Source organism: Callorhinus ursinus, unplaced genomic scaffold (assembly GCF_003265705.2).
Source record: "Callorhinus ursinus isolate GAN/ISIS: 27379988/994484 unplaced genomic scaffold, GSC_fseal_2.0 scaffold6, whole genome shotgun sequence".
NCBI classification, from domain to species: Eukaryota; Metazoa; Chordata; class Mammalia; order Carnivora; family Otariidae; genus Callorhinus; species Callorhinus ursinus.
This window is the reverse complement of record NW_027397068.1, coordinates 57,645,966-57,660,466: the sequence shown is the minus strand read 5'-3', so window position 1 is coordinate 57,660,466 and position 14,501 is coordinate 57,645,966. Positions and strand designations below refer to the sequence as shown.

The following is a 14,501-nucleotide window of genomic DNA, read 5'->3' as shown; positions in this document are numbered from 1 at the left end:
TCTTTATAAAATGCACATCTGATCATGTCATTCCACAGGCCTAGAAAATTTCAAAGACTTCCCACGGCTCTTGGCAAGATCAAAACACAGGGCCTTCTGGTCCAGCCCCAGCCTCCCTTTTGTGCAGGCCCACCACTCTGTCACTCTATGGCTCTTTCTTGGTTCTCCGGTTATATGAGCTTTCGTTTTAATTCCTGGGGCATACGATATAATCACCAACGATAGCAGGGGTTTTTTTGTGTACAGAGTGTCCTCCACTTGAAATCGTCTCTTCTCTGTTCCTACCCCCACCTTCACCTAGTTCATCCCTACTGATCCTTCAGCTTCCAGCTTAGGCACCGTGACTCCTGTTATGTGCTCTCCACACCACCAGCTACGTTTCGTAGAGTGACTATCTGATTAATGTCAGTCTCTCTTGCTAGAACATAAACTCCATGAGACAAAGGGATTGTGTGAAGTTTGTTTGTTTTTTTTTTTTTTGCTGGAATAAAAAAAATATCAGAAGGAATAAAAAAGACAATGTAGTTTGCCTAAATCCTCCCTGAGTTTATTTTGCCTAGGTACTACCTGCAGTTCACTGAATTGTTTCTTTAGACGGTCTAGATTCTACATGCATCTTTTAAAAAAGCATATACTTTCAACAACAGCCAACACCCTCTTGGAAGTTTCAGAAAATGACTCAAATAAGAACCATTAAGTGACTTTCTATAGCATCTTGACAAGTTTCTGTACAAGCTCAGCCAGTAAGCAATTGTTGGTGGACTCATCTGCTCGGTATCACTGTGTTTTAATTTAAATTTCCTTTTCAGGAAGTGTTTTTAATGTCACTGGATATGCGGAAATCTGTTCTGAATTTATATAATTTAACATCAGTCTTAAAAGTTAGCGATTTATGAAGAACTGTGACTGGATGATGGTTTAGAAAATTTTTCCCTCCTGACAGGAGACCGATGCTGGGAAAAATAAAACATCCCAATTCTCATTAATGGAAACAGAGCTGAACAGACAACTGTAGCTGTTGAAGCCTACTGAAAGTGCCAGGAAATTCTAAAAGCAAAAACAAGGTTGGGCTGGCAGATTAATGTGCCTGAAATATAAAACCATGGAATTTCTAATGTTAACGGACATTTTGGTCAGTATTTACCTAGGCAATTTTATGTTGTATATTATAGAAGAGATTAAATAGACAAATGCTCACTTTACAAAGCTAGATATGAAGGTGCATTCATATGCCACCTATCCAGTTTCCAACTTTTGGAGGCGCCCTTGAGGCTTATAATTCTATTTACTAAAAATAATGAGCCCACATATTTCCTCTGTTATGGAAGAGTGAACCTGAATAAAATTTGCTGAACTAATTAATGCCTATTTATGCCAGAAGAGTCTCAGGTTGGATTTCGGCCATCTCGAAAACCCCTCTCTTTCTTCATCCAGCAATCCATTTATTCATTTAACAATCATTGAGCATCTACTTCATTATTTATTTATTTATTTTTGCAGGAGCTCGTGAGCTGGTGGGAAAACTAGGAGGTAAGGCAAAGCAGATATGTACAATATAAACAGGAAACACTCCCCTGCAGATAAATACCAACTTCTCTTAGAATGCACCTGTAGGGAAGCAGTTGCCCAGGCATCTGCTTTGGTGAGTAATACAAACCTGCATCCCACCACCCCATCCACCCTAGCTCAGATTTAGTCTGCTTTAGTCAGCTCTCCTTTCCCCACACGCTTACAATTGCATGGCCAGGAGCTTCAGGTAAGCCTGCAGGATTACCCTACTCAAAACAATTCCAAGCTTTGTCCCCTCATTCCGTTGTTGTGTGGGCCTCATGGTGCTTCTGAACATTGGGGAACTTTATCAACAACCCAAGGTATATCCGATGTCTTAAAGAATGTCGTTCAGCTTTTGAAAAACATAATTTATATTTATTTAAGTTTAAATGTTAAATTGACCATAGAGTATACTCAGGTATGTATTATGGAATCAGAAGCACGACAGAAAGCTCCTCAAAGGAAGCCTTCGATTTTTGTACAAAGCAGACCATTGGCAAATGTTGGTTAAATTGTTGAACTAATTGCTGTATATTTCATGAGAAAACAAGCCTTTCTGAACTAGAGTATTGGTATTTATTTGAAATCCAAGGGGCCAAGGACTCTAAGAGAATTGTTCCGTCCCTGCATAGATTCTAAAAATTCTTCTGGCCAAGAATGTTACATCCACATAGGATACTAAGGAAAACTGTGACGAAGGTAAAAGTTGTCTGTGCCTCCCTTCAAACTTCCCATTGGGTACCGCCCTGCCCCATATTTAGTCATAAAACAATGTAGATTTATTGAGCACCTACTACCTGCCAGGCCCTCTTCTAAGTGTTGGGGATACCCATCACTGAAAACAAACTGACATCTTACCTCGTCTCTTTATTCGAGATTCCTTTAATGAGTACCCTGTACCTGGAACTCTGTCTATTACTTGGAACAGTGATGTAGACATTTTGCATGGCACCTACCCCTAAGTGAAGCTGTTCACACCCATGATACAACAGGAAAGCAGAAATTACAAAGGTACCACTTATCTTACCTTGTAATGAATTGAAGATGGAGAAGAGGTACATAAAAGGGATGTTTAAGGGTCCCCAGGCAAAGAAAGCAAAACCCCATGTCATGCCCAGCAGAAATGTCAGGCTGACCACACTGCGCAAGTTCCTTAAAACCTCTTCACGCAGGGTCCGGTTGCTTCTCTTGCCATTCCTCCCACAGATTTGCACCATTACCACGATGAACATGGCAACATTCAGGAAAAACATGACTCCAAAATACCCAGCGCAGGTCACATAAAATACGACTGGATCCTGAATCCAACAGCTTAATGAAGAAGAAACCAGAAAGAAAAAGAGATTTATTACCATGTCCTGTTTACCGAAGACTTCTCCTGGCTTAGTTTGGGTTTCTGCAGATTTCACAACTGGACCTTTCTCAAAGCCTTTAGACAGTCACTTCATTTTCCTGGGCCTCAGTTTCTTTTCTGATGTTTACACAGTTTTTTTTTTTTTTTTTTTTGGTTTGTTTTGGATGGCTGTCATCTTAATATCGAGTTATTTAAGTCAACAGTTAAAAAGAAAACAAGGTGGCTTCTTGAATTCTGACTTGGCATGAAGACACTTGTGGTTGGCTCACCCGAAACCATGTCTCGCCCCCTTCTCTCTTATGTGACTGCACTCCAGAGAATGGGAAATTTAAGTACTTGTTTTCTCAATCTCTTTTGCATTTAAGGGGCAGCCACATGGACACTGTTCCACGAAATGATATGGAAGCAAAATCTGCTAGGGGATTTTTGGGAGAGGCCCTTATTTGTTCTTTCTGCTTCCACCATGAAAGCAAGCTCTGGAGCTGCAGTAACCACCTTTTATCTTTGAGAGAAAGGCCAGGATCACTGCAGAGTTGCTGGTCCTGACATTTTCAGCCATAAAACCAATGGCAGTAGCCGCCTACTTCCGTATCTCTCGTTATGTGAGAAGAGTAAATTCCTACTTAAGACACATGTAATCATGAATTCCATTACTGCTGCAAAATAACTCCTAGTAATATAATTGATCTAGTTGAGGCAAGACTTTATTATAGAACTGTGATATTCCTATAGTGACGCTCCTCATGAATAGTTAGAAAGCGTACACCAATTACAACATCTTTACAAGGTGAGGAAGGACATACTTCATATTCAGAATTATATACCCACACAAACACATATATCAGAAAATAGATTAAAGTAATTTAAAAATTGTACCATGTGTAAAGTGTTCTATGAGTAAAGTCCACACACCACAATTTGCAGATGCCCCAGTGCCTAATTAATACTATGTGAGTTCTTAGGTACCTCAAAAATTGGATAAATTATTTAAAGCTATTAAATTCATCTAAAAAGTCTCGTGAAAATGGTTATCATTCTAGGTTATGTATTCCACACTAGAACATGACAGCCACAAAGGCAGAAGCTGTCTTGAACATCTTTGAATCCCAGAACCTACCATGATTCCTGGCATATCATAAATGCTCAGCAAATGAGACTGTTGATGGTGCAGCAATTTACTAACTGTATTATAAAGTCCTGTGAGAGTTGACTAACATACTTGTAAAATTCCCTTATTTGGGACTGATGCACTGACTTCTACTTTTAATGTATCTTATTATAACAATCCCCAAAATGACGCTGCTTGTCTCTGGAGCTAATATTCCTTTACATTTGGAAGTCCCTTAGAATCCCAAGTTTCCTGACCTAGCTCTTTTATTTTCTACTAGTTCTTGTGGGGTTTTTTGAGTGCTGTTTTGGAACTATAAGAGAAGGGAAGCCCATGAGGGAATGGGACCCAGGTCGGACATGGACTAGATATGAAAATGTTCTCCATCCATGAAACGTGCACAGATATGTGACCTCACGGGTCTCATCTCAGAGGTAAGCTCTGTATGCATTCAATAATTCATTCAATCAACAAATATTTATTGAGTACCTATTATGGGCTAGAAAAGATATGAGAGAACTGCCAAAGGTGAACGATATCCAGATCTTGGCCTCTATGACCCCAAAGCCAAATACAAATACTGATTTAATTTTCTTGAAGATGTGTGTAGGCTTAAGGAGGGGGAGTATTATGGAATTCCTTCAAGCAGGACGGGTCTTCTGAGCCGAGAGGACCCTATCCCAGACCTTCTCTGCAGTCCGCCAGGTGACAGAGCGCAGGTTAACGTGGGGAAGCAGCTCAAGCAGTCCGGGCGCCCAGCTGAATTCAGCTGTGGAGCAGCAAAGACCTCAGCGAGGGAATGGAAGCACATTTTCAACCTTCCAAACTAAGAGGCTCACTACTGGCCTGGAAACTATGCACCACACTCTAGGAAGCAAAGGATATACACTCAACACAAACAAATTTCCAACAAGTTGTTATTACTTACAATTCATCACCTTGTTCTTTTCCATAACTTTCTTTTCCGTAGACCTCATTTTGGTTTCTGCTTGCCAGAACAATGGACACGACTAAGGCTGGCAGACCTGTTACAGAAAGACCATGACATAAGCACATGGAGCATCTGGAACTGCTTTATAAGACTGATAAGGGCAAGGGGGAAAAAAAAGAGAGAGAGAGAGAGAGAAAGAAAACCCTCCACATCACAGAATTTGTTTTAGAACTGGCAATTTGCTTAAAAGCAACAATACAATCCCCTCTTTGGTGTGGAACATCCAACTCTAACTGGCAACACTTAAAACCCATTCTTAAATGACAGATATTTAAATATTGTGTTTGCTTACTGTTACTCATTACACACCCAGAACCTGGTTTATTCTGAATCCAGAAGCAAATGTGCTTCATTAATGACAACTGCCATTCTGCCAGGGTTTGGGCAGTGAGAGAACTGCAGTTTATTTGGCCCCTTTCTATGGAAAGAAAAGTCTTCGGAAACAGTGGGGGAGAAACCATGGGGCCGTGAAGTTTTTACAGTCTCCTCTCTTCAGAGAGTCAATAAAATATTTTCGTATATATTTCACTGGGGAAGACCACAGCACCCTAATTCCTTGGAGGATGATTTTAGTGCCAAACACCTTGGAAATGTCCCATACATCTATATTGCCATCTGCAAAAAAAAAAAAAAAAAAAAAGAAAAAAAAAAAAGCAAGCTCTAAATGCTTGCTCCAATATGAAGCCAGATAAAGAAAGGAGCCTATTTAGGAGATTCCAAACCGGCTAAGGCTACCCTCCATGTTTGGCTGAGGAATCATGTTAAGAAGTTCAAGGCAAGAATTTTGTCAGTATTCTGGTTGCACACACACAAAAAACCTTCTCTCTCTAGATCCAAGACATGCGCATGTCTACAGGGGGTGAGGACCACGAGGAGCCTGAGTGGCCCTTTCTATTTTGAAACATAATGGAAATGCACCACGGTCTGTCAACTGCTTCTTCAGACTTGGGTGGCCTGGCTCTGGTCACCGGAAATAAGTTTGCGGTGACTCAGGAGGCTAGGGCTTTTTCCTTTACTCCTGAATTTAGTAAGGATAGCTGAATAGATTTAAAAAATACCATTCCGAGGAAGCCCCTGCCTTGGGATGTGTACATCTCATCCACATCATTCACAGTTTTGAAGTTTCTTTCGGCAGCACTAAAATCTTTCAGAATAGGATTTTCCTATGAGAGATGGGAGATTTCCCTGACAGTGAAAACAAAACCAAAACTGTTTAGGAGGCTTACCCCAGCCAATGATGCAGAATTTCAGTATATATCTGCGAATGTAAGTGTTAAATACTTTAACCAGGGCAATGTACATGTGAATTGCTTCTAGCCCCATCCAGGTGAAGGTTGCAATGAGGAAGAAATGGAGGAGGACAGCAATGGCTGTGCAAAGACCCTCCACGTGAAACGAGGTGATCCAGCCATCCAAGAGGAAGAGGAGGTTCAGGAACAGCAGGGCTGTACTCAAGTTCATCAGGATTTTGGAGGGATAGTCCCTTCGCAATTTCCTGAAAAGGAGAAAAAAGAAAGAGGAGAGGAATACTGTAAATTAATCTTTTAAGCACAGGCAGTAAATTCACATGGCTCCACTAAGAGGAGGAGATTTGTGTTTAATTAGGAGTTTTTAAAGATTTTATCAGTACTTGGCAAATTATAAAGTTTTTTTTAAATTTTCTTAAAGATTTTATTTATTTATTTGAGAGAGAGAGAGAGAGAGAGAGAGCATGTACAAGCAGGGAGGGGGCAATGGGAGAGGGAGCAGAGAGCCTGACACGGGGCTCGATCCCAGGACCCCGGGATCCTGACCTGAGCCGAAGGCAGATGCTTAACCTACTGAGCCACCCAGGTGCCCCTAAAGTTTTTTTTTAATATTAATTTGATTTCAAAACCGTTTCCAATTGTTTATCAAATTTCCAATTAGTTTCAATGGATTTTTTTTAATCCAGGAAAAATACTAGTTATAAAAATGAAATTTTTGTTAAAAAAAACAATTTCCCTAAAATTTTCTGAAGTTTCTTTTTAATGAGGTAAGGATCCTTTAAAAAAAAAAAAGTCCTGTTGGGGTGCCTGAGTGGCTTAGTTGGTTGAGCATCTGCCTCTGTTTCAGATCATGATATGGGGTCCTGGCATAGAGCCCTGCCTGCAGGGTTCCTGCTCAGCAGGGAGTCTGCTTCTCTCTTTCCCTCTTTCCCTCTGACCCTTCCCCTCTCTCCCCTGCTCATGCTCTGGGGCGAGCTCTCTCTCTTTCTCTGATTGAATAAATAATTAATGAATAAATAAATGAATGAAGGACTAAATAAAAAATCTTTATAAAAAAAGGGTTCCTGTTTCAGGACTAATTTTATAAGATCTGTGAAGTAAATAGTTTCATATTTACCGTGCAAAAAGCACTTTATACAATTTTTATTTATATGTTAATCATCTCTTACAGGTTGAAATACATTTTATCCATAGACATACAATAATTATAAATTAAGATTCTATAGCGAGAAAATTTATATTGCATGATATATGTTATGAGAAACCTGAACATTAAAGTTGAACCACTCTACACAATTTGAAAAGTAAGTATTTTTAAAAGCAAAGGCAATTTTCTCATTCACATTTTGGGACAGTTGGCACTAGGTTTTGAAGGATAAAAAATACTTACTCAAAAGCAACATATGTAAGGAGAGTTGCTGCTGAAAAGATAGCAGATATCCCACACCCAATATAGGTGATGAAGGTGAGAACTTTGGTGTTTCTTGCATCTATCTGTGAGGCAGTTCCTTGAAGGTCCTACATAAATCATGGGAAGCAGCTGTTAAGAATCTCTCTTTTCACGGGACCGGTGTTTTATTAGAAAGTTCACTGCTAGCACTTACAATCTTAGCTTAATCTGAGGGGCTAAAAACAACAGTGCGAATCAATATGGAAGCTTCCATTTATTGTACTATTGCAGATCATTCCATGAAGCAAAAGTGTAGCATTATTGAGAGAGTTGCATGTTGTTTTCCATCATTACCTGATAATCCAAACTCTTTGCCCACCAGAATAGCCTGAAGAGCAAAACCACTCCCCCCACAAGTAACTGGGGAGAAGGTCACTGCCTTGCATAATAAATGATCAGACCCATTGCTAACATTTGCAGGGCTAGGGACAGAAGTACAAATAGAGGACACCATGGCCAAATGTGAGCCCTCAGGCAAGCCTTGTCTTCTTTGTCCAGCAGGGAGGGGCTCAGCCAGTGGACAGCCAAAGACTGGTGCCTATGAGCTTAGTGCTGAGGATCTTAACTATGGTCATTTCAAAGCTTGGCATGTATTGGGTTGGGTGGTCTTTATTTTTTTATAAATGAGAAGCCATTATGGATTTTTAGATTATAGGGGTTTTGTTTGTTTGTTTGTTTGTTTGTTTGTTTTAATCCCTGTTGACCTGAGAGGGTACCATGTAAAGTATTAGGGGTTGTGGAATGGAAAGAAGTAAACACTTTCTAGCATATTAACATGAAGCATTAATTTCACCGTGCAGAGGTAGACTTGTAAAGTCTGGGCCTGGGAGGGAAATCTTTCTTCCCTTCCTTAAATAGGGAATTGGGTTAGGGATAAATCTTGAGTTAAGACCATCCACTCAATCCTGGTTGGAGAAGAAAAGACACCTCCATTATGCAGATGTTCAAAAATGGAGTCTTCTTGGAGAAAGGCCATATTCTAAAGGGGATATCTGGTTTAAAATTTTAGGTCTTAGATTATGAAAAAGAAAGTTTGCTTTATAAGCTTTTCATTTTATGTGTTAATTCTCTTTAATTTTCATCAACATGTCAATAAAATTTGTTACTCACATACAAAGCCTCCAGTAGGTGGTGTTTGCTTGTGAGTATATGTGTGTGAAATGATGACAGGAGATTCAGTCTGTGGTTTGGCTGAGGCAGTAAGAAACAGGTAACAGCACTTCTGTGGCTCCCAGGAATGCCCAGTGATCGAATTCAGCAGACACAGGGGCTCTGGGGCAGAAGGTACTCAGCCTACCCTTCTCTCCCAGGACTCCCTCCAGACACTAGAAGGACCTGGGACTCCCCTGGCACATGGGATGGGGTTCAAGTCAGGGCCAGTGGACTCACAGATAGGTTACCCTGACCAACATTTTGGTTACTCCAGGATTTCATGGAGCAGAGAAATGGTCTTGAAGAATCTCCAGGTGACTTGTCCTTACCTCTTGAAAAACTTGTGGCTCCCATCTAGGTGAGGGGGTGAACTTGCAAGCCACAATTAAAACCACAATTTAAAGTGTAAATTAAACAAAATAATGTTATTTACTGTTAACACATTCACACACAACTCTCATGTTGTTTTGTACTTTTAGAGAATGAAGAATATGAAAATATTTATTCCTCTGAGCTAGCCAACATAAAAATGTACTAATGTTAAAAGTATTAAAATCAGTTTTACTACTAGGAAATGTTAACAGAGGACATTAAATCCTTCACATATTTGTAGATTAGAAGATATAATTATGGGTCTGGGGTACATTTTTTAACTTCCCATATGGTAAATGTGTCACAGGGCAATGTAGACTCTGGGAATATCTTATAGAAGTGGATAAAGAGTTTGTAAATCAAGAAAGTCTCTTAGCAAAGCCTTGGTGGTCTGGAAAAGCCGAGAGGACATGGGTTCATCGCCAGGAAGGATAAATTCTGGAAAGTTTTTCTCCTAGCAGTTTATAAACTTCTAAGAGCAGCCAAGGTGAAAGGATAGTACTAAAAAAATGCATATATTCACATATATGTAAAACCAACTATTTAATCAAATGGCAACAGAAAAATACACAATTACAAATTCATAATAAAATTCAAACAATATGTGAAGAAACTAACCAAAGTAACGGAAAGCCAAACTTTGGTTACATATAAATCACTGCTGGATACTGAATTGTATTACTCTTACCTATTTATCTAACCTTAGACCTACAACATACATAATCAAGCTCAAAGACACACGTGCACACACACATACATGTGTGCACATGCACATGCACACAATTTAAATAGCTAAATGAATTAAGCTAAAATTTACATAATACCTGAATGAATGATGATGCAAAGTAAGTGTTTTCTAAAAGAATGTCTACTGTCACCTTTGGAGAAAGAACATGGAAGTTAAAACTGAGTGTGTTTTGGGGTGCTTGGGTGGTTCAGTTGGTGAAGCGTCTGACTCTTGATTTATGCTCAGGTCATGATCTCAGGGTCTTGAGATAGAGTCCTGCATCGGGCTCTGCGATCAGTGTGGAGTCTGCTTGAGATTCTCTCTCTCTCCCTCCCCAGCTCATGCTATCTGTATCTCTCTCTAAAATAAATAAATAAAATCTTAAAAACAAAACAAAACAAAACTGAGAGTGTGTTTGTTTGTTTTACTTAGGGAAAACATGCTATAGTTTAATTGTTCATTTTCATGCTCTGGCAGTAAAGAAAAATATTTATATTTTGGGAAAATTAAAAAGTTATTTGCTATGATTGCTGCCTTTTTCAATGACTTGTTTTATCCCTCAGAGGATTTTTGCAGTAGGCTGTCAAGAAAATCACTTGCAAGATGGCCATATGACAATGGCCACTGACATCGGCCAAGAGGTTCATGAGCCTAAATGCCACATCCCACAGCCCCTACTGCTCCTGTCCAGTTCCATGGGAAGTGGGGGTAAGATCTAAGGGAGGGGGTAAACATAACCATGATGTCAGTGATTCAAATTCAAAAAGCTTTACTGTCTGAGCATACATGACTGCCATCATCATTTTAAAAAGCAAATGTGGTTTGATCCTCGGGAACTATACCAAATACCAGAAACAACAGTTCTGTTACAATCTGGAGGATGCAATGAGCACCAGAAAAGTATCTGCAAAAAACACATGTGTATGAGATATAAGACAGAGGTATAAGTCTATGGATGAATTCAAAGGAGTTGTTAACATGGAGGGTGGCTCTGAGAAATTTGGTGGGATGAAAAAACAACATGTAGATGTGATCTAATTTTTGTTTAAAACTGTCAGACAAGCTGGCTAATGAGATAAAAATAGGGCCTTGGGAAAGATGGAAGGAAGGAAGGAAAGAATAAGATGAAGACCTAGTGGTAAGAGACATGTCACACCTTTCTCTTCTCTTGCAGGCCTGAAGACTCCATGCTGTCCTGGTCCCTAGTCTGTCCCAACAGCCTGGGGTCTCTGGGGGAGGGCGGGGGGGGCGGGATGCATCATTTTGGGTGACAGCTGGATCACCTAGCATAGTACCTGCTATAAAGTCACATTCAATCCAATGACTGATAATGCAAAAACAATATTTTATCAAAATTTTCACAGTTCCCTTCTATGTTAGTAAAACCCAACATTATTTTCCTCTTTTAACTTTTCTCTCTCTTTCCCTCCTTTCCTCTCTCTCTCTCTCTTTTTAAAAGATTTTACTTATTTATTTGACAGAGAGAGACACAGCAAGAGAGGGAACACAAGCAGAGGGAGTGGGAGAGGGAGAAGCAGACTTCCCACTGAGCAGGGAGCCCGATGTGGGGCTCGATCCCAGGACCCTGGGATCATGACCTGAGCTGAAGGCAGACGCTTAACGACTGAGCCACCCAGGCGCCCCTCCTCTCCTCTCTCTTAATTCAGGAGTCTCATGGTGATTTTATCATCGCTGTTAATGCTACAGAAAAAAAAAATCAAGTGGGGTTCTTTTTTATAATTATTGTTACATATTTTAAATATGCGATCTCTGCTAATTAGCAAGATTCAAGGTACAGATGCCAATTATCAGGAAATAATTCCCAAAATACATAATCTAAAAAGGCTGACTTACAAAAAGAAGTATGCCTTCCCAAATTATATCGTTTCAAAATGAGTTTAGAAATTCCTCCCCTACCATCAGAACTCCAAAGTGTGTGAGGTGGTTACATGAGCAGACTGTCTCGCTCTCGTCTGAATCTCTGTGTGCCACACATCCTGACGTGTTCCAAAATCCAGAACCTTCTGTAAAGAGGAAGTCCACAAACATTGTGAAAATAACAGCAGGCCAGTTCCTTTTCTATAATGGATGATATCTTCTTTAGGAAAATATGCCTCAGTCTTTTCTGCCTTGCAGTTTATCACTCAAACAGATACTATTTATTCTTAAAGCTGCCAATACTTAGAATAATTGAGATTCCTGGAATCACAGAATGTTAGTGCTGGATTGGCAGCGAGAGATTATCTAGTCAGGGGTTTTCAACTGTGCTCTACTGAAGATCCTGCAAAAGTTTGATTCTAGTTTAACTTTTAATGTATTACAAAATAAACTTCCATGAAAAGAGTATCCCCCTTTCAAATATGTTACATACTAATGAAGTCTCTGAAGATCAACGCATTTTTTTCCCCTTGTTTCAGCCTCTACTTTTGTAAAGACATCAGAACTAACAGAGGTCAGTGTTCTTCTAACATGCTGTTATGTACACAGCAATCACACGCAGTGACAACTTATTATAAATGCCTTGAATGCATCTTATCTGACTTTTATGGTAGGATGTGGAATATGAACAACTCATATATTTGAAGAATATTTTAAGTCTGCAAGGTGATTTCATTTTTAATTATGTATCCAGTAAATCCACTTTCTCAAAACTGTGCAACTAGAAACCAAACAACAACAAGATTTTCCAGTTGTGATAAGGCGTATCAAAAACAGAGGTTGGGACACCTTCAGACTCCATTTCTACCAAGAAGCAGCTTGTGCTGGTGCTGGTTTAGAGTTAGTCAGGATAATCCCACTGGGGATCCCCAAGGGAAGGTGACCCTTAGGGGGCAGAGGAGGGAGTTTTCATAGCTTGTCCTTCCCATCAAAGAGATCCCCACAACTTTTACCTAGACTTCTCCCTTAATTTTGCCTTTTTCTCTTAATTGTTGAATGTCATTTTGGAGGCAGTTCATTTCTTTCAAGCAATATATATGTATTATAACCATTTCTTATTTATAGTCCTTTAGAATGCTTTCCCCATAATCTGAGGACTGGTAGCTAGATTCTAAATTGCATGCCTCATGCATATTAATGATCTCCTCAGAGGTGTCCTTAAAAGAATGAGATCAAGCATATATCGATATTCATCTAAAAGTGGCAATCAAAATGCACACTGTATTTTATAAATAACTGAAATCAAAGAGGTTGTTTGGTAAAAAAAAAAAAAAAAGTCAAGTTTACTTATTTCTTCTTGCAATGAGTAAAAAGTTGCAGAAATTCGGTTCACTTCCCAACTACCTAAACTAAACTTTGCAGTTCAATTGTCATCACACTTACACTGTGACTCACTCTGGCTGGGGTGGAATGAAAGGAAACGGGGGTGTCTAACAATGTTTAAAATTCAGTTGTTCTTAAGACAGCCAATATTTTAAAACTTACCGTTTTTGTTCAGATCCCAGAAGGCACAGATGGGATGAGGCACTGCCTATATTAACATAAGAATAAACATGCGAAATTATGTTTAAAATAAGTGAAAAATCTTATGATCTGAATATGGGAAAAGAGTCAAAATGCTAAGGTTTTCTACAAAGAAAGAGACCAGTATTAGTCATGCCAATATGACCTAGGAATGGCAGGCTGTCCAGAAGCATCTCCTCTCACGGAGACTTCAAGTGGAAATCAACCGTAACCTCATGAGGAATCATGCTTCCCATTTATCTAAAGGTTACTATATATGTCCCACCATAAAATGCTATCTTTAGCATTTATCAAAGCTCTTTACATTGTAACTTCACTTCATCTTCAAATTTCTCCTTTACATCTATGTGCCTGGAATTCAAAGTAGGGATTCAAACAGATATTTTGAACATCCATGTTCATGAGCAACATTACTCCCAAGAGCCAAAAGGTGGAAGCAATCAAAGTACTCACTGATGGATGAATGGATTAAAAAATGTGGGAGATATACATACATTATATATAGGGAATATTATCCAACCTTAAAAAGGAAGGAAATTCTGGTACATGTTATAACATGGATAAACCTTGAAAAAGATTATGTTAAATGAAATAAGCTAGTCACAAAGGACAAATACTATGTGATTCCAATTACGTGAGGTGCCTAGAATGGTTAAGTTCACAGAGAGGGAGAGTAAAATGGTGGTTGCAGGGGCCCAGGGGAGGGGAAATGGGGAGCTACTATGTAATGGTCCATGGTTTTGGTTGGGAAACATGAAGCAGTTCTGGGGACGAATGGTTCAATGGGCGCAGAACAACGGGAATGCACTAAAATGTCACAGAACGGTACACTTAAAAATGGTGAAAATAGTAAATATTATGTAATGTACATTTTACCACAATAAAAAAATTCTTCATGGATGAAGGAGCTGAAACAAAGGAAGCCAAAGGGTAGAACAAGGACGTCTCAGAGGGCTGGGTGACAAAGCCAGGCTAGTTCTTACATGACCTAACTTCCAAGCCTCAGTCCTTATCAGCCAGCTTCCTTCCTGCCTGCCTTCCTGTCTGCCTCATACGTGGGAGAATCATGAGTGGTGCCCTCTGGAAA

General features: G+C 39.5%; 1 protein-coding gene across 5 annotated transcripts in view; it reads right to left on the bottom strand.

Annotated features, from left to right (window-relative positions):
* ADGRG6 (adhesion G protein-coupled receptor G6) overlaps positions 1 to 14,501 on the bottom strand; it is a 136,164-nt gene that overhangs the window by 17,799 nt on the left and 103,864 nt on the right. For all 5 annotated transcript variants that reach the window (XM_025866120.2, XM_025866129.2, XM_073894015.1 and 2 more), the window contains 6 exons: positions 13,376 to 13,421; positions 11,870 to 11,976; positions 7,642 to 7,769; positions 6,231 to 6,499; positions 4,942 to 5,038; positions 2,579 to 2,862 (listed from right to left, as the gene is read on the bottom strand). In XM_025866120.2, the coding sequence (XP_025721905.1) occupies positions 2,579 to 2,862; positions 4,942 to 5,038; positions 6,231 to 6,499; positions 7,642 to 7,769; positions 11,870 to 11,976; positions 13,376 to 13,421 (931 nt within the window). The remainder of the gene's footprint in view (positions 1 to 2,578; positions 2,863 to 4,941; positions 5,039 to 6,230; positions 6,500 to 7,641; positions 7,770 to 11,869; positions 11,977 to 13,375; positions 13,422 to 14,501) is intronic.